The sequence below is a fragment of the Thamnophis sirtalis genome, unplaced genomic scaffold (genome assembly GCF_051295495.1).
Source record: "Thamnophis sirtalis isolate CommonGarterSnake01/CBP01778 unplaced genomic scaffold, rThaSir2_p1.2 scaffold_14, whole genome shotgun sequence".
NCBI classification, from domain to species: Eukaryota; Metazoa; Chordata; class Lepidosauria; order Squamata; family Natricidae; genus Thamnophis; species Thamnophis sirtalis.
Window position 1 is genome coordinate 8,008,417 of NW_028261394.1, and position 25,184 is coordinate 8,033,600.

The window sequence follows — 25,184 nt, forward strand, 5'->3', positions numbered from 1 at the left end:
CCTCATTTACTACCTCAAGCAATAGTAAAAAAAAATATGAATTTCATCACTGGTCCATATGTGTATTTATTTACTAATTGTTTATTTATTTATTTCTATCCTGCCTTTATTATTTGTACAAATAAGTCAAGGCGGCGAGCATATCCCACACGACCTCCCCCCCCCCCATTGTCCCCAGAACAACAATCCCGCGAGGTGGGTTGGGCTTAGATAGAGGGACTGACCCAAAGTCACTCAGCTGCTTTTGATGCCTACAGCAGGACTAGAACTCACCATCTCCTGTTGATTGGCCCAAAGTCACCCAGTTGATCGCCTATCTCACCGCTGATTCTGGCAAAATAACAAAAAGACAGCCTCCACCAAGTCCATTATGAGCTCCAAAATCCATTAGGCCTTCTCCCATTCTTTTTTTCTCAACAGCCCCTTTTGGATTTTTCCGGAAATTGTCTTGGGTAGGTCTTGAACAAACTCGATCTAACGAAAACAGAATGAAATTGTATTTTTTTTAAAAATAGAGGGAAAAAAGGCTCTTCGCCATTCAAGGTAATGTAAGACTAGGAATACTACCCTACTTCCCTGAAAATACGACCTCCCCAGATAATAAGCCCAATGGGGCTTTTGAGCGCATGCGCTAAAATAAGCCCTCCCCTGAAAATAAGCCCTCCCTGAAAATATTGCCACACAGCAGTAGCCATGAAGTGACCACGCTCGCCATCTCCTGCACCTCAAAAATAATAAGACCTCCCCAAAAATGTTGCCACATAGCAGCAGCCATGAGGGGACCACGCTCGCTATCTCCTGCACCTCAAAAATAATAAGACCTCCCCGAAAATATTGCCACACAGCAGCAGCCATGAGGGGACCACGCTCGCCATCTCCTGCACCTCAAAAATAATAAGACCTCCCCGAAAATATTGCCACACAGCAGCAGCCATGAGGGGACCACGCTCGCCATCTCCTGCACCTCAAAAATAATAAGACCTGCCCGAAAATGTTGCCACACAGCAGCAGCCATGAGGGGACCATACTCGCCACCTCCTGCACCTTAAAAATAATAAGACCTCCCCAAAAATATTGCCTCACAGCAGCAGCCATGAGGGGACCACACTCGCCATCTCCTGCACCTCAAAAATAATAAGACCTCCCCAAAAATATTGCCTCACAGCAGCAGCCATGAGGGGACCACACTCGCCATCTCCTGCACCTCAAAAATAATAAGACCTCCCCAAAAATATTGCCTCACAGCAGCAGCCATGAGGGGACCACACTCGCCACCTCCTGCACCTCAAAAATAATAAGACCTCCCCGAAAATATTGCCTCACAGCAGCAGCCATGAGGGGACCACGCTCACCATCTCCTGCACCTCAAAAATAATAAGACCTCCCCGAAAATATTGCCACACAGCAGCAGCCATGAGGGGACCACACTCGCCACCTCCTGCACCTTAAAAATAATAAGACCTCCCCAAAAATATTGCCTCACAGCAGCAGCCATGAGGGGACCACACTCGCCACCTCCTGCACCTCAAAAATAATAAGACCTCCCCAAAAATATTGCCTCACAGCAGCAGCCATGAGGTGACCACACTCGCCATCTCCTGCACCTCAAAAATAATAAGACCTCCCCAAAAATATTGCCTCATAGCAGCAGCCATGAGGGGACCACACTCACCACCTCCTGCACCTCAAAAATAATAAGACCTCCCCGAAAATATTGCCTCACAGCAGCAGCCATGAGGGGACCATGCTCGCCATCTCCTGCACCTCAAAAATAATAAGCCCTCCCCAAAAATATTGCCTCACAGCAGCAGCCATGAGGGGACCATGCTCGCCATCTCCTGCACCTCAAAAATAATACGACCTCCCCGAAAATAAGGCCAAGCAGTTTTTTCGGGGATCAAAAGAAAATAAGACCCTGTCTTATTTTTGGGGAAACACGGTAGTGTTACCTTTGTTTAAGGTTGCATTAACAAAAGCTTGCAAGTCTGGAAGTGCATATCTCCTCTCTCACTTTAAAGTCTAAGAAAGCAGGGAGGGTCCCTTCTGAAATGCTTGCCACACCCCATTCATTCTGTGGGTTCAGCTGCCCCCTATCTGATCATTGCCTCCTTCTCCTCAAGTTCAAACAAGACTTGAGTCTGTTGTCGTGCCAAGCACTCACCTTTCTGGGGTACTTATAGGGAGCTGTAATTTTCTTCACATGTCCTTGCAGCTCCACACTTAATTTATCTCTGTCTTGTGATTGATAGGCAGGCGTTAGGATGATGAATGCTTTGACCACCTACAGCCAAGTCAGGATAAAAGAAGATGAATTAGCAATGGCTCTCCGATGTTAAGCTCCTGACAGATGCCCTAATTAATTCATGAGTCTCAAGCCAAGTTTCAAAAGAAAACCAGTTATTTATTAGGTTTGGTTTGGTTTGGTTTATTGGATTTATATGCCGCCCTTCTCCCAAGGACTCAGGACGGCGTACAACATAAAAAACAACAACACATACTACAAAAGTTAACAAAAAATTAGATAGAATATCCAAAAAACAAATTAGGAATAGCATGTCGGCAGCTACTCGGGTGAGGTCAACTCTGTGGTATGTAGCCTATGGTTCAACTTTGACCCTGTTTCCCCATCTCCTCTCAGTCTGTGTCATAAATCACATTCTCCAACGAGGCACTTTTGTGGACTGTAGAGGTCCACACATCACAAGCCGGCTTTGGCAATCTGAGATCCGACCCTGGAAGAAGGTATGCGTGAAATTTGCTGCCTATGGCAACTCGAGAGGAGACTAGAAATGCTTTTGCGAGTTGACATCAAGGTTTGCGCAAAGGTCACTTTCTGGTACTATAGGATGAATGCTTAATAATAATGTTAGTGATAAAAAATGATAATACTAATAGTGATAGATATCCTGGGGGCGATCCCAAAACAACCTGGCGAAGAGCCACAGTGGCTCAGTGATGAGAGTGCAGTACTGCAGACGATGTCGACTGTTCAGTCTGCGTTGTTCTCGCCTTCTTTCCATTCTCCGTGCTCTTGGATCAGGAGGGGGTGGCCCTTGCTCCTTGCCTGAGCTCTGCCTCTCATGTTCATCCTGCCCCTGTTCCTCCCTATCTGCAAGCTGCCCTAATCTTGAAAGGCCCTTCCCTTCCCCATTTTCCTCCGAAGCCAATGAAGCCAGCCCCTCAATCTCTGTTGTCTCATCTTTCCCCACAGAGTCAGACTCTGACAGGGGAATGACAATAACACCCAGCATAACGGACACGTTACCTCTCCTCTGATGGGATCTGGGCTGCTAACAACAGCGGCTTCAGCTACTGCAGGGTGCTTCATCAGCGCGTGCTCCACTTCAAATGGGCCAATGCGATATCTAAACAGGAGAATACCATAAATCAAGGGAGACACTGTAGATTGAAGTCCAAAAGGAGCCGAGGTGGCGCAGTGGTTAGGGTGCAGTACTGCAGGCCACTTCAGCTGACTGTTATCTGCAGTTCAGCGGTTCTAATCTCACCGGCTCAAGGTTGACTCAGCCTTCCATCCTTCTGAGGTGGGTGAAATGAGGATCCAGACTGTGGGGGCGATATGCTGACTCTGTAAACCGCTTAGAGAGGGCTGAAAGCCCTATGAAGTGGTATATAAGTCTAACTGCTATTGCTATTGCTATAAAAGCTCCAGTTTGATCTCTGAAGAGGCCATTGGTGGCTACTCAGCTGTCGATAGACCAAAGGTTAAGGGATACTGGCAGCTAAACACAGAATTAAAATACTTAATTGCTTTCCAAATTTAACAGGAAGCATTTGATTTTTGGCAAGTCATTGTGCCTGATGTGTTGATGTACCCAGAGCTTTCTTGTATACTTCAATTGAAGGAGCCAAAATACCTCTGAGCCAGTGATGGGATTCAATTTTTTTTTACTACCGGTTCTGTGGATGTGGCTTGGTGGGCGTGGCAGGGGAAGGATACTGCAAAATCTCCAGTCCCTCCCTGCTCCAGAGAAAAGTTACTGCAAAATCCCCATTTCTTCCTGGATCAGCTGGCAGAGAATACATGGGAGAGGGGCCAGTCAGAAGGGCCAGTCAGAGGTGGTATTTACCGGTTCTCCGAATTACTCCAAATTTTCGCTACCGGTTCTCCAAAACTGTCAGAACTGCTGAATACCACCTCTGCTCTGAGTATGCACGAAAAGTAGAACATGGAAATTGGAAGGTCACTGAATGAAATCTCACTACACACCAGGGGTGGGTTCCTGCCAGTTCTAACCTCTTCTATAGAAGAGGTTCCACAAATCTACAGTGCCGTTTAGAACCGGTTCCAGCTCCCTTCCCCTTCCCCCGTCTGCACATCATCAAGATGAAGAGCAAGAAGAGGAATTCTGGAAGTTGAAGTCCACAAGTCTTAAAGTTGTCAAGTTTGAACACCCTGGGTTTTTTTTTCTAAAGGGTTAGGGGTGCAATGGTCTTGTAACTTGACAGCTTTAAGACTTGCGTGCTTCAAATGCCAGAGTTTTTGAGCCAACATTTTGGTTGCTAAGCAAGAGCGTTGTTAAGTGAGTTTCACCACATTTTATAAGTTGGCCACACCCACCCAGTCACATGACTGCCAAGATACTCCCACTTGGTCACATGGCCGGCAAGCCACTCCCACCAAGCAGGCCACACCTACAGAAGAGGTTCTAAAATATTTTGAAACCCACCACTGATACACTCCTTGGAGACCTCAAAATGTTGGTTCATTGATGGAAATGTTTTAATAGTGCTGATTTAATGAGTTTTGATTTTGCTCATGTTGATGGAATCTCTCTCTCTCTCTCTCTCTCCCTGTCTTTCTCTCTCTGGGGTGGTAGTCTATCAGTGGTGGGTTTCAAAAATTTTTGGAACCTACTCTGTGGGTGTGGCCTCCTTTGTGGGAGTGGCTTGCCGGTCATGTGACCTGGTGGGAGTGGCTTGCTGGCCATGTGTTCTCTCTCTCTCTCTCTCTCTCTCTCTCTCTCTCTCTCTCCTTCCTTTTGTCTCTCTGTCCCTTTTTTCTTTCATCTCTCTCTCACTCTTTTTCTTTCTTTCTTTCTTTCTTTCTTTCTTTACTTCTTTCTTTCTTCTTCTTTCCTTCCTTCCTTCCTTCCTTCCTTCCTTCCTTCCTTCCTTCCTTCCTTTCTCTCTCTCTCTCTGTCAGTGTGTGTGTGTGTGTGTGTGTCTGTGTGTGTCTGTGTGTGGGGCAGTGCTGGGTTTCAAAAACTTTTGGAACCTCTTCTGTAGGTGTGGCCTGCTTTCTGGGTCCACTGGTGGAACCTCTTCTAACCAGTTCGGTAGATTTGATGAACCGGTTCTACCGAATAGGTGCGAACTGGTAGGAACCCACCTCTGTAGTCTATCATCGTAATGCAGGATTGAGTATCGGGCCTGTGAATGCATCTAGATTTTGCATTGCCATTGTTGGTGCGAAGCATCTCAGATATCTTGCAAAGCGTTAGCAAACAAAGTTTACCCAGAAGACAAGATGATATCATCTGCTCTTGCAACGAACTGGATGTATCCATCTTCATCCATGAGTCCTCTGTCTCCAGTGATGTAGTAGTCTCCGCGTACTGTAGAGGCAGTTTTTTCTGGATCGTTCTAAGGGCAAAGAAGCAGGCAATTCACTCCTCACATTCTTCGCTGGGTGGCTGCAACATTGAGCCCACACTTGTGAATGTGATCCATTACTGGACTATCATGGGGTGGAAACCCCATACTCTCTGCATGGGTGATAGCCTCATAATTCAGCCTTGTTCAGAATGCGGCCGTGCGAGCGATATTGGGTGCACCGAGGTACATCCACGTTGCGCCTGTCCTCCGCGAGCTGCACTGGCTACCAATTGGTCTCCGGACGCAATTCAAAGTGTTGGTTATTACCTTTAAAGCCCTACATGGCTTAGGGCCAGCGTACCTCCGTGACTGCCTACTGCCACATACCTCCCAGCGGCCAGTAAGATCCCACAGATTAGGCCTCCTTCAGATGCCGTCAGCCAGACAGTGTCAGCTGGCGGGCCCCCGGAGGAGAGCCTTCTCTGTGGCTGCTCCGACTCTTTGGAATCAGCTACCCCCAGAGATCCAGACCATACCCACTCTCATGGCCTTCAGGAAAGCTGTAGAAACCTGGCTGTTCCGACAGGCCTGGGGCTGTTGACCTCATTGTTGAGATCCAGCCCCGATTAGAATGAATGTACGTGGTGTTGTGATTTTGTCTTTTTCTCTCTCTTTTTTTCTCTCTTTTTTTTTTGTAAGCCACCCGGAGTCCTTCAGGATTGGGCGGCATATAAATTTTGATAATAATAATAATAATAATTGTTGCAACCCACAGGATCATAAAGTAGAACGTTCTCAACCATCTCAACTCTTCCCCACCTCCCTGGTCATTGGTGTTCCGACCTAGGCTTCCTGAGAAAGCGTAAATCATAATCTTACTCCCCAAAACCCTCGTTTATTTATACGGCTGTAAATTGTGGTCATTAAACAGTCCGCAAGGCTTCACAAACAGTCTGTGGGAATGAGGCCAGAGACCTAACTGCCAAAGGCAGAGCAAGGCCAAATTTAGCACAGAGTCAAACAGAACTTCTCAAAGCTTGAACCGAGCAGATGAACCCATTGCTTCCTGCAAAAGTTCACATCCAGTTTGTTCCTCTTTTATGTCATATGGGAGGAGCCAATCATCTCCAAGCCTTACTCCCAAGTCGACTCTGTTTTCTGGCAGCTCTGCACATGCGCACACTGGAAACAGGCTCCCACTGTTCTTCTGCCTTGCTGATATCAGGCTCCGGAGGGTTCGGAGGCAGCAAATAACTATTAGATGGTCTTGGGCCCCCTCTCTGCCTCTGATGCAAAGCCCTCATCCGAGTCTTCCCCAGACTCCAGGACTGACCCATGTTCCTCCCCAACCTCCTCGCTGTCCGTATCTGCTGCCAGCTCTGGCACAACAATTGGTCAGCAGTTATCCAATCAGATCTCCCTATGTACACCACGATATCATTGATTCGCCCAAAGTGGGCTGGCATAGGGTGGTCTTGGAACCAACAATTGTCCCCTGTGTTGTAGCTTTCCAACTTCCACGTTGGGAACCGAGAAGGACTGAAACTTCATTTGAAGCTTCATTCTTGGTCCTTTCTGTAGGTTCTCCTTGATCATTGCAAGAGCTGAAGCAATAGCAATAGCAGTAGACTTATATACCGCTTCATAGGCCTTTCAGGCCTCTCTAAGCGGTTTACAGAGAGTCAGCATATTGCCCCCAACAATCTGGGTCCTCATTTTACCCACCTCGGAAGGATGGAAGGCTGAGTCAACCCTGAGCCGGTGAGATTTGAACCGCTGACCTGCTGATCTAGCAGTAGCCTGCAGTGCTGCATTTAACCACTGCGCCACCTTGGCTGATGCCATTGCCACCCCCTAACCTCTTCTACTTCTTGAAATTTGTTTGAGGGGTTCTCCCTTACCACATAGCCACTGAAAAGACCCACAAACGTTTGCGGCTTGATCTTCACGGCGATGTCTCCTTCTTCTCCGGGAGGAAGACGATGGTTATTTTCATCAATGATCTAGAAAGAAATGGACATTCAAGCTTCCCTTTTGATTGGGGGGGGGGGCTAATCTCCTTGGCTAGCAGATTCATTGTAATGTACAATTCTCATGGTATTAGGTTATGCTATGCCAAGGAATCCCCCCCCCCTATAATTCAGGTAGTCCTCGAATTACGACCAAAACCGAGCCCCATATTTCTGTTGTTGTGAGAATTTCTATTGTTGTGTTCTGTTGTTGGTGAGTTTTGCCCCCTTTTACAACCTTTCTTGCCACCGTTGTTAAGCGAATCACTGCAGCTGTTAACTTAATAGCAAGGGTTGTTAAGCGAATCTGATTTTCCCCATTGTCTTTGCTGGTCAGAAGGTTGCAAAAAAAAAAGGGATCATATGACCCCGGGATATGGCAACCGTCATAAACATGAATTGGTTGTCAAGCGTCTGAATTTTGACCATGTGAGCACAGGGATGCTGCAATGGTTGTTAAGTGTGAAAAATGGTCATGAGCCTCTTTTTCGGGGCCATTGTAACTGTGAAAGGTCATTAAATGAAGTGCAAGTTGAAGACTACCTGTAGTGATGATGACCATCATGTTCATTTAATGACCCCATAATCCTTTGCGGGGTAGAGTCTGGGCAACTGAATGAAACTAGCAGAATGTTTGAATGGCCGGATGCCTCCCAGTCACCATTGCGGAGTTTAGTTCGGCAGATATATTTTTCATTATCCCCAGAGAGAGAAATATCTGCCTCTACCTAGGATTGAACTCTCAGCCTCCTGATTGTGAGGCGAGAGCACCACTTCTAGGCCACCGCACTACTCCACTACCTCTATTGATGATATCCATGACAAAACGGACTTACCTGGATATCAACACCAGAAACAGGTTTTCCAATGAATCCAGGTTTAATTTTCATCCCTTTTGCAGTGCCGCATAGCAAGGACTGTGAGGACAAATGATAGGAATGCAATTAAGTTAAGCTTACCATCCAAATTTTGCTCATGTGACTCTGGGGATGCTGCATTCGTTGTAAGTGTGGGGGTTGCTTGTAAATCTCATGTTTTCAGTGCCGTTGCAACTTTAAATGCTCACTAAACATATGTTTGTGTTGCGGCCCGCCAGCGGCCAGTGGAGCTGGCAGCAGATTCAGACAGCGGCGGCTCCGCTAGCCGCTGGCAGGCCACAACACATCCTTCACTCCAGCTCCTGCAGGGGATATGAAAGGGGATCCTCAAATGGGCATCCCGTGGGAAACAGTGATGTCCCCGGATAATCCTTTCAACCTGGAAGGATCTCGGTGCTTCAGAGTGCGTGCATGCATTGACCTCCTCACATTCTGGCTTGGTGAACTGAAGTCAGGGTCTCAGCTGATGTTGTGGCCTGCCAGTGGCCGGTAGAACTGGCAGCAGAGTCGGACAGTGAGAAGGTTGGGGAGGAACATGGGCCAGTCCTGCGGGCTGAGGAAAGCTCAGACGAGGGCTCTGCGTCGGAGGCAGAGAGGGAGCTAGACAGCAGTGAGGCAGAGGAACAGCTGGAGCCTGTTCCCAGTGTGCCCCTGTGCAGAGCTGTCAGAAGACAAGAACTAAGAAAGCAGGGTCAACTTGAGAGTAAATCCATATCTTGAAAGTGATTGGCCCCTCCCATAAGAAACAAAGGAGGAAATGAATGGGGAGGGGCTTTTGCAGGAAACACTTCGTTCATTCGGTCGTTTTAAGAGTGGAAAGTTCTGTTTGTGACTATAAGAGACTCTGTGCCAAGTTTTGCCTTGCCCTGCGTCTGGAAACTAGTTATTTGGCAGCTCGCCAAACGAGATAAGGTTCGTGTTGATAAACATTCCTCTGAAAGACTGTTTGCTAAGCCTTGCTGACTGTGAATGAAAGGAATTCACAGTCGTGTAAATAAAAGGGGTTTTGCTCTGCTAATTGCTTTTTAAGGAAGCTTGGCTCAGAACAGCTGAGTAAGTCTGGAAAAGTTCCATGCGTTTGTTTTCCGGACCTTTTCACCCTGAACATTTATATTAAAGACACAACTGGTTGCAAACTTACACTTTCTGTCTGCCCGTAGACTTCACGGATATCAAACCCAGTTTCTGCTTTCCAGTCTTTCAACACTTCTAGGTTGCTTGGTTCGCCACCAGCCAAACAGGTGTGCAGACTCTTGAACTTATACCTGAACGAAGAGAAGGAGAAAGCAATTTTCTTCAGAGAAGGGACCTTGGCAGAAGCTGGGACAAGTAATGGGAGCTCCCTCTGTTATGCGGCACTAGGGATTCTTAGCCACTGAGCCACCGCGTCTCTTGATACAAAATTACAAAAGAGTTAAAGCATCCCAGAATGTCCTTCTTCTTAGGCAAATCAGTTGTACCTGCTAACATCGTGTTGGAGCAGCATCCGAAAAATTGTTGGCGTGCCACAAAAGGTTGTCACCGGATACTTGGCAAGACACTGAGTAAAAGGGAGGAAGCCATTTTTAATACCACTGAGTGAGATTTGGCACTCAAAGAGAAATATAGAGAAATATAGAGAAATATAACTAATTGAGTCAGGGGCAGTATTCAGCAGATTCTGACCAGTTCTGGAGAAACGGTAGCGGAAATTTTGAGTAGTATGGAGGGTTCACTGACAAATGTGCGCCTGACAAAAGTGCACCGACAAAACCGCAGCGAGAAAACTGCGAGGTCGAAAGCGCGCCCACAGAAGCGCACCGACAAATGCGCACCGACGAAAGCATGCCATCAAGAAACAACTCGAAAACAACGTAATAACAACATAATAACAACGTAATAACCCTAACCCTAACCCTAACTCTTACCTTAACCCTAATCGCACTTTTGTGGATGCGATTTTGTCGGCGCTCTTTTGTGGGAGTGCTTTCGACCTCACGGTTTTCTCACCGCAGTTTTGTCGGCGCGGTTTTGTCGGGTGCACATTTGATGGGTCACGGTATGGAGAACCGGCAAACACCACTGGCTGGCCACACCCCCATCTATTCTCTGCCTCCCAAGTCAGGAGGGAATGGGGATTTTGCGGTATCCTTCCCCTGCCATGTCCACCAAGCCATGCCCACCAAGTCACGCCCACAGAACCGGTAGTAAGAAATTTGAATCCCACCACTGAATTGAGTATACATAAACAAATAACCAAATCTTGTAGGGTTCCCCCATAGCTGGTGTACAGTTTGTTTATAAAATCTATAGGCCACCCATTTTACCTCAAGGTAATTCTGGTCGCTTACAATCACAAAAGATAAATATATAAATCTACAAAGACAAATAAGTTAATAACTTTGGTACAACTACGACCTGGATGATTGAGACAGAGGAACAGAGGAGGTGTGGCCATAGAATGGATATTTGATTTTTGCACTTTCTCCAGTTTGAATTGTAGTGAGGAAAGCAGTTTTTCAGACAATTTGGGAGGGTTAACCAGCCACTAGCAATAGCACTTAGACTTATATAATGCTTTACAGTGCTTCAAAGCCCTCTCTAAGCAGTTTACAGAGTCAGCCTCTCTTTCCCCCAACAATCTGGGTCCTCATTTTACCCACCTCGGAAGGATGGAAAACTAAGTCAACCTTGATCCGGTCAGGATCGAACTGCCAGCAGTCAGCAGAATTAGCCTGCAATACTGCATTCTAACCACTGCACACCATGGAAGGAAGGGAAGGGAAGGGAAGGAGGGAGGGAGGGAAGGAGGGAGGGAAGGAAGGAGGGAAGGAAGGACAATAGCACATAGACTTATATACCGCTTCACAGTGCTTTCCAGCCCTCTCTAGGTGGTTTACAGAGTCAGCCTCTCTTTCCCCCGACAATCTGGGTCCTCATTTTACCCACCTCGGAAGGATGGAAGGCTGAGTTAACCTTGAGGGGCTCAGGATCGAATTGCTGGCAACCGACAGAGTTAGCCTGTAATACTGCATTCTAACCACTGTGCACGATGGATGGATGGATGGAAGGAAGGAAGGAAGGAAGGAAAGGAAAAAAGGAAGAGCAATAGCAATAGCACAGACATATATTGCTTTACAGTGCTTTTACAGCCCTCTCTAAGCAGTTTACAAAATCAGCCTGTTATCCTGAACAATCTGGGTCCTCATTTTATCGACCTCGGAAGGATGGAAAGATGAGTCAATCTGAAACCGGTCAGGATCAAACTGGTGGCAGTGGGCAGAGTCTGCCTGCAATACTGCATTATAACCACTGCACCACCACAGTTTCCCTCCCTCCCTCCCTCCCTCCCTCCCTCCCTTCCTTCCTTCCTTCCTTCCTTCCTTCCTTCCTTCCTTCCTTCCTTTTTTTGCAAGCAATAGCAGACTTATATACCGCTTCATAGTGGTTTACAGCCCTCTCTAAGCGATTTGCAGAGTCAGCCTATTGCCCCCAACAATCTGGATCCCCATTTTACCCACCTTGGAAGGCTGAGACAACCTTGAAATTATATGTAACTTTAGGGAGAATCACTGTCTACCTGTATGGGACTTTTCAAACAAGGCACCTGAATTCTTACCTCCAAAACTACTTTGGGATCGAACTGGAGCGAGCCATGTTGAAATATACATGATCCTTGGCTCCAAGTAGAGTAGAAAGATCCTATGGCAAATTTTACCCAGCCAGGATCAGAAAGACCCCACATAATGTCAGAAGAATTCAGACCCAACCATTCCCTGTTAATAAAAGAAAAAGCCAATAGATATTTTGTGAATGACATTAAGACTCAAACTGTTGGGTGGTACAGTGGCCTAGAGGTGGTGCTCTGGCCTCACAATCAGGAGGTTTGATCCTGGATAGAGGCATATATTTCTCTCTCTGGGCACAATGAGAATATATCTGCTGAACAAAACTCTGTACTGGTGACAAGAAGGGCATCTGGCCACTAAACACTCTATTCTGTTGTATTAGTATTAGTATTAGTATTTGGTTTATTTGTATGCCGCCCTTCTCCAGGAGGGACTCAGGACGGCGAACAACTCAAAGGGGAAAGGGAACATAAACAACAGTACACATAATTAAAATACACGAAAATCACACAGCCATACCAGTCAAGAGGGGAGCGGAACTCATCAACCCCAGGCCTGCTGGCACAGCCAGGTTTTGACGGCTTTCCGGAAGGCCTGGAGAGAGGTGAGGGTCCGGATCTCCGCGGGGAGTTCATTCCAAAGGGCTGGAGCTGCTACAGAGAAGGCCCTCCCCCGGGTAGTAGCCAGATGGCATTGGCTGGTGGACGGAACCCGGAGGAGGCCGACCCTGTGAGATCTGACGGGTCTTTGGGAGGTAATTGGCAGCAGGCGGTCTCTCAAGTACCCAGGTCCAATACCATGAAGGCTTTATAAGTTACGACTAGCACTTTGAAGCGTATCCGGAGACCGATCGGTAGCCAGTGCAGCTCGCGGAGGATAGGTGTAACGTGGGTGTACCAAGGTGCACCCACAATCGCTCGCGCGGCTGCATTCTGGATGTTGCCCAGACTCCATCCCACGAGGGATTATGGGGCCATTAAAAGAAGAAGATGATGATGATTAAGACTCAAACTGTAGCAGCCATTGTAGAGGTCATCATTCTCTAAAAGGGATCAGGTCACAGAAGCCGCAAGATGAGTTTATTTAGAAATTGCTAAAGAGGTAGTCCTCAACTTAAGACCACAACTGAGCCCAAAATCCCTGTTGCTAAGCGAGACGTTTGTTCAGTGAATTTTGCCCCATTTTACAACCTTTCTTGCCCCAGTGGTTAAGTAAATCACTGCAGGTGTTAAGTGAGCCACACCGTTGTTAAGTGAATCTGGATTCCCTATTGATGTTGCTTGTCAGATGGTCGCAAAAAGGGGATCGCATGATCCCAGGACACTGGAATTGTCATAAATGTGAGTCCGTGGTCAAGTGGACTGAATTTTGATCGTGTGAGCATGGGGAATGCTGCAATGGTCATAAGTGTGAAAAACAATTGTAAGTTGCTTTCCGTGCCATCGCAGCTTTGAACCACTGGGTTGTAAGTACCATTTGAACGAATGGGTTGCAAGTCAAGGACCACCTGTAATGTCAGGTACTGAGGATTTAATAGCTGCCAGTTGATGTAAGGTTGTAAGCTGTGAACTGTAAGTGGATGCAATGAGGATGATTCAGCAATACAGGTGTAGCTAGTTTAAGACGCTGGTGGGGTCTTTTGCTGTTTTAAGAGGTGTCTATATATAGGTGGCCATTAGAGGGTCTCTCTCTCTCTCAGTCTCTCTCCCTCTCTCCCTCTCTCCCTCTCTCTCTCTCTCTCTCTCTCTCTCTCTCTTTCTCTCGTCATGTATCTCATTTCTCTCCTTGTGTCTGTAGCTGGGTGGTAAGGGATTTATCTACCATGTGTATGTCTGTATATATGTATATACCAGGGGTGGGTTTCTCGCCCCGTTCCAACCGGTTCGGTTGGAACGGGGCCGGCGGCGTCCTCGTGCACGCGCATGGTGCACGCATGCGTACTAGCGTCTGCGCGACGCTCCAGCTGCTCCTGGACAATCACGCAAGCACTGTATGCGTCCTGCGCATGTGTGGAAGCGCAGAACTCGTCAAAACTGGGTAAGGACTGCGGGCGGGCGGGCGCGCCCTTCGCCGTTCCCGGAAGTTACTTACTTCCGGGTTCGGCGACCAACCGGTTCGCAGGGACCGCCACGAACCGGTTGAAACCCACCCCTGGTATATACAAACCACTATGAATTGTCTAAAGGCTTTGTGTGCTGTGTGCTCTGTTTTGCTCCTGGGTTTATCTCATAATAATAGTTATGCTGCCAAAACTCTGACATGTAATCAGTCAATTAATCAATGGAGAGATACAATAGGGATGGGTCAAATGCAGACCTATAGAACTACCTTGCAATACTGCTCAGCCCAAAGCCCAAACTGCCATGGGAATGTTGCACCATTTTGGGGTAGCCTGTAGTCCCACTGGTGAAGTAGATGGTCATCGGATCAAGACTCTTCGTCTGAACAGGTTGATGCTGGTCAGGGGCGGCTCTGCAAAAGAGAAGAAGGGAAGATTAGCTCATCAGTCTGGAACCCGCACTGCCTATCAGACATTAATACAATTGAGCGAGTCCAGAAGAGCTCATCTGCTCACAACAGATTCCCTTCTGCCACCAGACTTGGGATTTTGGGCTCAGACAAGTTAGAACTATGCCCCCTTTGGTGTGACCTGAGCACAGTACCCAAAAATTATCTGTTACAATGTTCTACCTGTCAGTGACGACTTCAACTTCAACCACAACAACACAGGAGCACACAACAGATACAAACTCAAGGTAAACCGCTCCAAACTTGATTGCAGAAAAAAGGAGGAGGAGGAGGAGGAGGGGAGGAGGAGGAGGAGGAGGAGGAGGAGAAGGAGGAGGAGGAGGGGAGGAGGAGAAGAAGGGGGAGGAGGAGAAGAGGAGGAGGAGAGGGAGAAGAAGAAGAAGGGGGAGAAGAAGAAGAAGAAAAAGGGGGAGGAGGAGGGGGAGAAGAAGAAGAAGAAGAAGGGGAGGAGGAGAAGAAGGGGAAGGAGGAGAAGAAGAGGAGGAGGAGAGGGAGAAGAAGGAGGAGAAGAAGGAGGAGGCGGAGGAAGAAGAGGAGAAGAAGGATGGGGATGAGGAGGAGGAGGAGGAGGAGGAGGAGGAGGAGGAGGAGGAGAAAGAGAAGGAGGAGAAGAGGAGGAGGAGGGGGAGGAGGAGGAGGAGGAGAAGGAGGAGGAAATGTCTACAGGTGATATCTCTTGGTATCACAAAGGTCTTGGAGCAACAGGAAGGATACTCACTGTAGTAAATCATGGAAGTTCAGCCAACCTTCCCGTTTGCTGCTCTTGGAAACCAGGATCCGGGTTTTCAACCAGCTGCATTCAGACCCCACGGCATCTACTAACGGTGCAATTGCCTCATTGGCAACAATACAGCTGACTTTGGATTGCTGGAGTCTGTATAATATGTCTGGAGCGGTCAAGAGGATTGTGGCTGGAATGAAGACAATGCCTGCAAAGCAGAACAAAGGACTGTGAGAAAAACAATAGAAGAGAATGGAGAATGGAGAATGGAGAATGGAGAATAGAATAGAATAGAATAGAATAGAATAGAATAGAATTCTTTATTGACCAACTGTGATTGGACACACAAGGAATTTGTCTTTGGTTCAGATGCTCTCAGTGTACATAAAAGCAAAGATACATTCGTCACGAATCATAAGGTACAGCACTTAACGATGATCATAGGGTACAAATAAGCAATCGAATCATACTAGGAAACAAATCAATATAAATTATATGGATACAAGCAACAAAGTTATAGTCATACAGTCATAAGTGGGGGGAGATGGGCAATAGGAACAATCAGAAGATTAATAGTAACAGTAACGCAGCCTTAGTAAATAGCTTGACAGTGTTGAGGGAATTATTTGTTTAGCAGAGTGATGGCATTCGTAGGGGAAACTGTCCTTGGGTCTAGTTGTTCTGGTGTGCAGTGCTCCACAACGTCGTTTTGAGAGTAGGGATAGAATAACAAAAGCCCAATCGGGCTTTTGAACGCATGCGCTAAAATAAGCTGTCCCCAAAAACATTGCAACACAGCAGCAGCCATGAGGTGACCACGCTCGTCGCCTGCTGAACCTCAAAAATAATATGGCCTCCCTGAAAAAAAGGTCAAGCGCTTACTTCGAGGGGCAAAAGAAAAGGGGAAAAATAACAGAATTAACAGAATCTTGTAATTCCCCCTCCCCTTGCCTCCTCTACAGCCTGAGAAACTAGGGAGGGTCTCTTCTGAGCCTCTTTCTCCTGCCCTTATGCACTTTTGGGCTATGCAGTCTCTTATCTGACCCTACCCCAAGCAGCCTCTGTTTGCTCCGTCTCCCAAGGTCTTCTCCACATACCATTACAAGATCTCTTAATACATGAGCATCCTTTGGACTGACCTGTTCGGATGCAAGCCAAGCTGAGCAGCCACCACTCGGGAACCCTTGGAAGTATCAGGAGGAGTCGATCTCCTTTGCACAGGTTACAGGCCTCTGAGAGCAGGTTGGCTGTTTTCCTAGACAAGTAGCTCACCTTCTCAAAGGTCCACTTCACCTCTTCGTTGTTCTCTCTAACCCACCAGAGGGCTGGGTTGGAAGATTTCTTCCCTTCCTGGCAGACAATGTAGGAGAGACGATATGGACATCCGCAGAGATAGAACTGTCTCCTGGTCTTGAGGTTCTGACTTAGCGGTAAATCTTACTGCATTTCTGTTTCTTTTAACAACCCTGTAATCCCTTTGTTTAGTTTAGTTTTAGTTTAATGAAATTTGTATGCCGCCCGCTCCCATTGGGACTCTGGGCGGCTCACAGGCAAGATAAAAGCATTTTTAAAAATTTTAAAATAAGAAATACAATATTAAAACTAACACAACATCCATTCTGTCTAAGAGGGGCTGGATATTAATCAACAGCCCCAGGCCTGCCGGAACAGCCAGGTCTTGGTGGCTTTACGGAAGGCCGGGAGAGTGGTGAGGGTCCGGATCTCTACGGGTAGTTCGTTCCACAGGGCCGGCACAGCTACAGAGAAGGCCCTCCCCCGGGGGGCCGCCAGCCGGCATTGTCCAGTCGACGGTACCCGAAGGAGGCCCAACCTGTGCGATCTTATTGGTCTTTGGGAGGTAAAGGGCGGAAAAGGGCGGCATATAAATGTTCAATAAAATCTAAAAAAAATCTAAATGGCAGGAGGCGGTCTCTCAGGTAGCCAGGTCCTAAAACATGTAGGGCTTTAAGAGTAACGACTAGCACCTTGAAGCACGTCCGGAGACCAATGGGGAGACAGTGCAGCTCGCAGAGGATAAGTGTAACATGTGTGTATCTAGGTACACCCAGTATCGCTCGCGCGGCTGCTTCTGGACCAACTGTAGTCTTCAAACACTCTTCAGGGGCAGCCCCATGTAGAGCGCGTTACAGTAATCCAGTCTTGAGGTGATGAGGGCACCTTTGGAGAAATGGAGCTGAGCGTTTACTAGCTGGATGCCCTTTCTGATGCCTACATGGAGTTCACAGCAGATATTGTATCCTTGCATCCTGGTAGGCATCAGTCACTGCCTAGAATTGACCTCTCAATCTTCTGAGTGGGAGATGAGTGTCTGCACCTCTAGGCAGTGGTGGGATTCAAATAATTTAACAACCGGTTCTCTGCCCTAATGACCAGCTGGGTAGGTGGGGCTCAGTGATCATGTGACTGGGTGGGCGTGCAACTCAACGTCACTCACATCGATGGGCCTTAGCTGTTACAATGTAATGAGGGTTAACCGGAGAGGCAGTTTCTGTAAGCAGGGCAATAAAGATGAGGCTAGAAACAACACCATTGTAATTTCAAATGCTCACTAAATGAATGGTTGTAAGTTGAGGGCTACCTGTATGATGATTAAATTAACAGCCTGAATTAACCAAGATTAATTGTCAGAGTCTCCTGTAAAATTGAATTCTTTCTCTATATACTATCAGAGAATAAGGTAAAGGTAAAGGTTCCCCCGCACATGCGTGCTAGTCATTCCCGACTCTAGGGGGCGGTGCTCATCTCCATTTCTAAGCCAAAGAACCAGCGCTGTCCAAAGATGCCTCCGTGGTCATGTGGCTGGCATGACTAACGGTGAAGGCGCACGGAACGCTGTTCCCTTCCCACCAAAGGTGGTCCCTATTTTTCTACTTGCATTTTTACATGCTTTTAAATGGCTAGGTTGGCAGAAGCTGGGACAAATAACGGGAGCTCACTCTGTTACGCGGCGCTAGGGATTCAAACCTCTGAACTGCCGACCTTCTGTTCGACAAGCTCAGTGGGCCTCCTCCGTATTCCATCGGCCAGCCAGTGCTGGCTGGCAACTACAAGGAGGAGGGCCTTCTCTGTAGTAGCCCCGACCCTTTGGAACGAACTCCCCGTGGAGATTCGTACCCTCACCACCGTCCAGGCCTTCCGCACAGCCCTCAAGAACTGGCTAGCCCGTCAGGCCTGGGGACAAGGATAGTTGCCCCTCCCGAATGATGAATGTATGTTGCTTATTACTTTTACTATATGTGTCTATGTCACTGTTTGTACTTCCCCTCCCTGATTTTATGTGAGCCGCCCTGAGTCCCCTCAGGGAAAAGGGCGGCCTACAAATGTTAATAAAATCTATTTTAAAAAAAATCTATTAAAAAAAATCAGTGTCTTAGCCACTGAGACACCGTGTCCCCCTATCAGAGAATGAACAGAAGCTAATAGAAATTATCAAGAAATTTAATGCCACCTTACCTTTTCTCTTTGGCTCCATTTATCAATGACATCGCTTGCAAAATTAAAATATTCTGGCACACCTCTGTCTTGAGGCTCAGAATCTGCGTTAGTCAGAGATGCAAATCCATGACGGTTGAATCGGCAAGGGAATGTAGGAACACCAGCAGACTGCAACCGAGGAAGTCTGGAGAGGAACTTCATAGCACCAACTCTGCGTAATATCTCGTCTAGCTAAAGTAAACAGGGAGTAAAATTGAGAGAGTCAATCGTCATGAAGGTTAAACAAGGAAACCAATGAGCTTGAAGGCTCAACACTTCCTAATGGGCAAGCAGAAATGTATTTATATAGCCTCAAGTCTTAGACTGTAATAGTAGGTGTTAGGAATATAATCTAACAGTTGGGTTGGCAATATATAAATCATGTAACAATGTTGTACCTGTTTCTTTAAATCATACTGTAAAATGTGATTGGTAGCTGTTTCCTTAATTGGCCATAAGAGGGAGCCAGAATGGCTGTTAGCTCTCTGTTCGTTAGATGCTGGGCTGATCTGATTTGAGTGTTTTGGAAGCTGGCTGTTAGAAAGTGCCGTGAGCATTTGTAAGTTTTCCACATGCCAGCAAACTTTGAGTACCAGACTGATTATATGATTATGGGCGATGTTATTTGGATTATCCCTTAACTGAAAGACATTGATGACTGACTGTCTTATCTGTGTATGACTTGGACTGTTTGATGGGCTCTGGTACCTCCATTTCCACGAAAGTAAAAGCCTATTTAAACTGCAGTGTCTCTGTATGCTGGTTTGTGTGTTCTCCAACAACACTCTCACAACGCTTCTCTGAACGTCCTCACTCTCCCAACGGGGAGCTTACTTAACAGTAGGGATGGCCTTCTTGATAGACCTGGGTAGATCTTGGTAGCCATGAAGATCTTGGAAAAGATATTCAAATGTTGGGATGCGTCTATATCAACACTGATCAGAATCGCCCAATCATGGTATTCCCCAGGCTATTCTATGGAAGCAAAAAGCTTTTGAAGACGCAGGACAGGAAGAGCATTGATACTCTTTGAAGTTGGGTGTTGGAGAAGACCCTTGAGAACGCCAAGGACAACCAAGAACAGGTTTGAATGAGGGGTCCTTGGTGTTCTCTCAGCTTGGTTATCTTCCTGCAGACATGCCCAGCAAGCTTAACAGTAACTGGCCCAACCAAAGAACCTCCAAGACCACTTGATTGATTGATTGATTGATTGATTGATTACATTTATATGCTGCCTTTTTCCCCGAGGGGGACTCAGGGCAGCTCACAATTCAAATCAGGGAAGGGGGTACAGAGGGAATAAAAAAGACGAACATAACAATACATAATTTAAAAGCACACAACAGTCATACCATTCGAGGAGGGGGGCAACAGCTCTTTAGCCCCAGGCCTGTCGGAACAGCCAGGTTTTAAGGGCTTTGTGGAAGGCCTGGAGGGTGGTGAGGGTTCGTTTCAGAGGGTTGGAGCAGCCACAGAGAAGGCCCTCCTCTGGGTGGTAGCCAATCGGCATTGGCCAGTGGATGGAATTCGGAGGAGGCCTAATCTGTGGGATCTAATCGGTCTATTGGAGGTAATTGGCTTCCACCCACATTGGCACGACATTAGGATATAAATTGAATGCAGATCCCACACCTTACTAGTGCAAATATTACCTAGTTTGAGTCCTAAAACATCTGCAAGAAAACCACCAAGCTCACAACAGTACACAGGACCTCTCATCTCAAGCCTGCGTCACAAATGTTCTCCTCTAGATGTACAAATGGGTCATCAAACCAGAGGTGGTACCAGACGTCTGGAAATCTCAGGTGCCCATTTGTTCTCCAGCATCCCATTTAGGTCCTTTTTTTGCTAAGAGCGCAGGCGTGGAAGGCTGTGTGCATGCTCAGAGGTGCGCGCACGCTCACACTTGGGAACCGGTAGGCAAGGTAAATCAATACCCCCTGTGCATCAAACATCTTTAACACCGAGTTCTCATCACTAAGAATCAACAATTATTCGACGGCACATCAATCAATCCAAAAATTAATGTCAGTGGCCTTTATTTAGAGAATATAATTTTTAAAAAAGTACACGTTTAACTTATACATCTGCTGGGGTCGAGCAAAAACTATACATTCAATCTCAAAATACCTGGGAAATTTATCCATAAAACCCACAATTAATTTCTGTCCCATTCCATTTGTGACCATCTTCAACAAGACGTGTTGGACTACTTCATATTTTCACATGCACCCAGATCAAATCCAAATTATTCCTGCAGATACTCATTAAAAAAATGTGTTCAGGCTACAAAAAGGTTTAAAATAGAACATGTACCTTTGCAGATGATTTAAAGGCCTCCTCATTAGAATGTGAGTTCCCCAAAGGAGAGGCACATGAAAAAATCGGACGTTTTAATACTTAAAGGATCAATTATTGTTAAAGTTAATGCTTTACTTTTGAATCAGAACATTGTTCAGGGTAAAGGTGGTTACATTTTCCTGAATTATTTTGTAATCAACTGTTAATCTTACACTATGTCACTCATGTGAAGAGTCTCTTTTTCTTTCTATATAGACTGTGTCAATCAAAACATGTCAAGGTTTTAACTCTCTGCCTCCCCAATTTTCCTACCCTCATTTCCAAGTGTGTGCCAATATTTGAAATGATGGGATGGACAGAACATTTCCCCTGTTGTTGTGGTTAGTTGCGAAGTTGTGTCCGACCCATTGCAACCCCATGGACAACATTCCTCCAGGCCTTCGTGTCCTCTACCATCCTCTGGAGTGCCTTTAAGCTCACGCCGACTGCTTCAGTGACTCCATCCAGCCACCTCCTTCTCTGTCGTCCCCTTCTTCTTCTGCCCTCAATCTTTCCCAGCATGAGGCTCTTCTCCAGGGAGTCCTTCTTCCTTCTCATTAGATGGCCAAAGTCTTTGAGTTTCCTCTTCAGGATCTGACCTTCTAAAGAGCAGTCAGGGTTGATCTCCTCTAGGACTGACCGGTTGGATGGCCTTGCAGTCCAAGGGACTCAATGCAGGAGTCTTCTCCAGCACCAGAGCTCAAAGGCCTCCATTCTTTGGCTCTCAGCCTTCCTTATGGTCCAACTTTCACAGCCATCCATTGCAACTGCAAAAACCATTGCCTTGACTAGACACACTTTTATTGGCAGGGTAATGTCTCTTCCAATTATGATCACATAACCAAGGCAATGCTGAAACAGTTGTGAGTGTGAAAAGTGGTCATGTCAGTTTTTCCACTGCTGCTGTAACTTTGAACGGTCCCTAAATCCAGAGTTGTAAATCAAGGACTAACGGTAATCAGGCATTACTTAAAATCTCTTGGTTTAGGTGAGTGCTTAGCAGTCATTGGCACACGTTTTGCTGTTGCTTAAATTGCTTGTATACAATTTGAGTTGAGCTTTATTACAATTGTAGTCCGTAGGACTGTAGGATGCGGTGGCCCAGTGGCTAAGACGCTGAGCTTGTCAATCAGAGAGGTTGGCAGTTCGGTGGTTCGAATCCCCAGCGCCGCGTAATGGAGTGAGCTCCCGTGACTTGTCCCAGCTTCTGCCAACCTAGCAGTTCGAAAGCACGTAAAAATGCAAGTAGAAAAATAGGAACCACCTTTGGTGGGAAGGGAACAACGTTCTGTGCACTTTTCGGTGTTGAGTTATGCTGTCCACATGACCACGGAGACGTCTTCGGACATGGCTGACTCTTCAGCTTTGAAACAGAGATGAGCACCGCCCCCTAGAGTCAGGAACGACTAGCACATATGTGCGAGGGGAACCTTTACCTTTTTAGATATTATCATGGAAATGGAGACATCTCAAAAAAAAAGGAGGCGACATCGTTTTAAACATCCTCCTTTCAGAATGGTGGCGTACAGATGTAATAAACCTTAATTGAAATTGACTCAGGATGTGGTGGGAAGAAACTAAGGTCAAATCACTTTTCTTTCTGTGACATGTTTTTCAAGCGTACCTTTTGCATCTAATTGAATATTCTAGGCTTGGCATCGTATTAGCTTGATGAACACCGTATGAGTCACCACCGCCTTGGTGCCCAATCTTCACCCTGCAGAGCGAGAAATGGGACTGCCTTCCGTGGTGCAGAGTTGATTCCTCGCATTCCAAATGTGAGCTCTGGGCCAATTCGAAGAGAAAAGGGTCCCTTTAAACGCCATTCACTCCAGAGTCCAAAAAATAAAAATAAAAAGGATACAGCCGCAGACTTTTGGCAAGGGGCGAAAAGGACGTGAAACGAGGTTTCCGTATTGCAATTCTGTGTTGCAATTCTTGCACTTTGGTTCTCATTGGACCATCCCATTGTATTAACTTGTATTGGTTAAAGAATACCTCCTAAACTCAAATTACCTTAGCACCGAGATGGGATGGATGGACCCCTTCTTTGGAAAACTCAGAAAGGGGGATAGAAGAATGTGGAGGAGCCAAAAGAGAGAGAGGGGAGGGAGGGAGGGAGGGAGGGAGGGAGGGAGGGAGGGAGGGAGGGAGAGAGAGAGAGAGAGAGAGAGAGAGAGAGAGAGAGAGAGAGAGAGAGAGAGAGAGAGAGAGAGAGAGAGAGAGAATGAGAATAAAGTGGCTCAGTGGCTAAGACGCTGAGTTTGTCGATCAGAAAGGTCGGCAGTTTGGCAGTTCGAATCCCTAGCACCGCGTAAGGGAGTGAACTCCCATTACTTGTCCCAGCTTCTGCCAGCCTAGCAGTTCAAATGCACATTAAAAATGCAAGTAGAAAAATAGGAACCACCTTTGGTGGGAAGGGAACAGCATTCCGTGCGCCTTCGGTGTTTAGCCTTGCTGGCCACATGACCACGAAGACGTCTTCAGACACCTCTGGCTTTGAAATGGAGATGAGCACCACCCCCTAGAGTTGGGAACAGCTAGCACATATGTGCGAGGGGAACCTTTCCCTTTCCCTTTCCATGTATTTCGGGTGATATTTCTGAGAGTTTCTCTCCTCTTTGACGGGGTCAAGTGAGAGGTGCATCCAAAGTGTGTTGTGATAGACTTCACACAGCCTAGGAACAAATATGGCTAGTTGCAGAACACTGCAGAACAAGAACCAATGGATATTTTTGTGGTATCGATGAGTTGATGGGTCACCATCACTGACTCATTTGTGTTGTGTTGTCCGGGAGGGTGATGTGATAGACTTTTGCAACTTTTTGGCAAGCCAAGTCAACGGGGGAAGGCAGATTCACTTCGCAAGCGTGTTACTAACATAGCAACTGCAGTGATTCACTTAACAACAGTGACGAAAGGTTGCTAAAGGGGGCAAAACTCACATAACAACTACCATGTTTCCCCAAAAATAAGACAGGGTTTTATTTTCTTTTGCCCCCTGAAATAAGCACTTGGCCTTATTTTCGGGGTGGTCTTATTATTTTTCAGGTGTAGGAGGCAGTGTGTGTGGTCACCTCATGGCTGCTGCTGTGTGGCAATATTTTCGGGGAGGTTTTATTATTTTTGAGGTGCAGGAGGCGGTGAGTGTGGTCACCTCATGGCTGCTGCTGTGTGGAAATATTTTTGGGCAGGTCTTGTATCTGTCCACCCCATGCCAACTCAGTGAAGCAGTAGAAGTGATGTGCCAGTGCTTGGAGGCTGTCAGGGTCTGGATGGGAACGAACAAGTTTGCGCTCAATCCCGACAAGACCGAGTGGCTATTGATGCTCCCTCCCAAGGATGGTCCAGCTATTCCATCTCCCAGCCTGGGGGTGAAATTATTCGCCCCTCAGAGAGGGCTCGCAATTTGGGAGTCTTCCTGGATCCGCAGCTGACTCTAGAACATCATCTGTCGGCTGTGACCAGGGGGGCCTTTGCCCAGGTTCGCCTGGTGCACCAATTGCGACCTTATCTGGACCGGGAGGCCCTTCAGATAGTCACCCACGCCCTCATCACCTCAAGACTGGATTACTGTAACGCGCTCTACATGGGGCTGCCCTTGAAGAGTGTTCGAAGACTTCAGCTAGTCCAGAATGCAGCCGCACGAGCGATTGTGGGTGCACCTAGGTACACCCACGTTACACCTATCCTCCGCGAGCTGCACTGGCTTCCCATTGGTCTCCGGACATGCTTCAAGGTGCTAGTCATTACTTTTAAAGCCCTACATGGTATCGGACCTGGTTACCTGAGAGACCGCCTCCTGCCATTCACCTCCCAAAGACCTATTAGATCCCACAGACTAGGCCTCCTCCGGATTCCATCTGCCGGCCAATGTCGGCTGGCGACCCCCCCCCCCCCGGGGAGGGCCTTCTCTGTAGTTGCTCCGGCCCTCTGGAACAATCTCCCCGTTGAGATCCGGACCCTTACTACCCTTCCGGCCTTCTGCAAAGCAACTAAGACTTGGCTGATCCAGCAGGCCTGGGGCTGTTGAATTATCCAGCCCCAT

The 25,184-nt window shown here is 47.0% G+C and overlaps 1 protein-coding gene across 1 annotated transcript; it reads right to left on the reverse strand.

The window, feature by feature from the left end:
* Positions 1–311: 311 nt before the first annotated feature.
* LOC106543994 (acyl-coenzyme A synthetase ACSM3, mitochondrial) lies at positions 312–18,987 on the reverse strand. The gene is made up of 13 exons (XM_087728666.1): positions 18,776–18,987; positions 16,441–16,651; positions 15,299–15,509; positions 14,380–14,523; positions 12,042–12,198; positions 9,904–9,983; positions 9,585–9,708; positions 8,402–8,482; positions 7,458–7,559; positions 5,477–5,604; positions 3,266–3,365; positions 2,162–2,281; positions 312–474 (listed from the first exon to the last, which is right to left on the reverse strand). Exons 1-13 carry the CDS (start codon positions 18,956–18,958, stop codon positions 388–390), a joined length of 1,728 nt encoding a protein of 575 aa, XP_087584792.1. The 5' UTR covers positions 18,959–18,987; the 3' UTR covers positions 312–387.
* Between the last annotated feature and the right edge of the window lie 6,197 nt (positions 18,988–25,184).

Coding starts and splice junctions, on each gene's coding strand:
- LOC106543994 (XM_087728666.1), bottom strand. CDS start 18,958: ATGAAGTTCCTCTCCAGACTTCCTCGGTTGCAGTCTGCTGGTGTTCCT. Junction 9,984..12,041: donor ATCCCAAAGTAGTTTTGGAG/GTAAGAATTCAG, acceptor CCTTTTACTCAG/TGTCTTGCCAAGTATCCGGT. Junction 475..2,161: donor CCTATAAGTACCCCAGAAAG/GTGAGTGCTTGG, acceptor TGTTTTCGTTAG/ATCGAGTTTGTTCAAGACCT.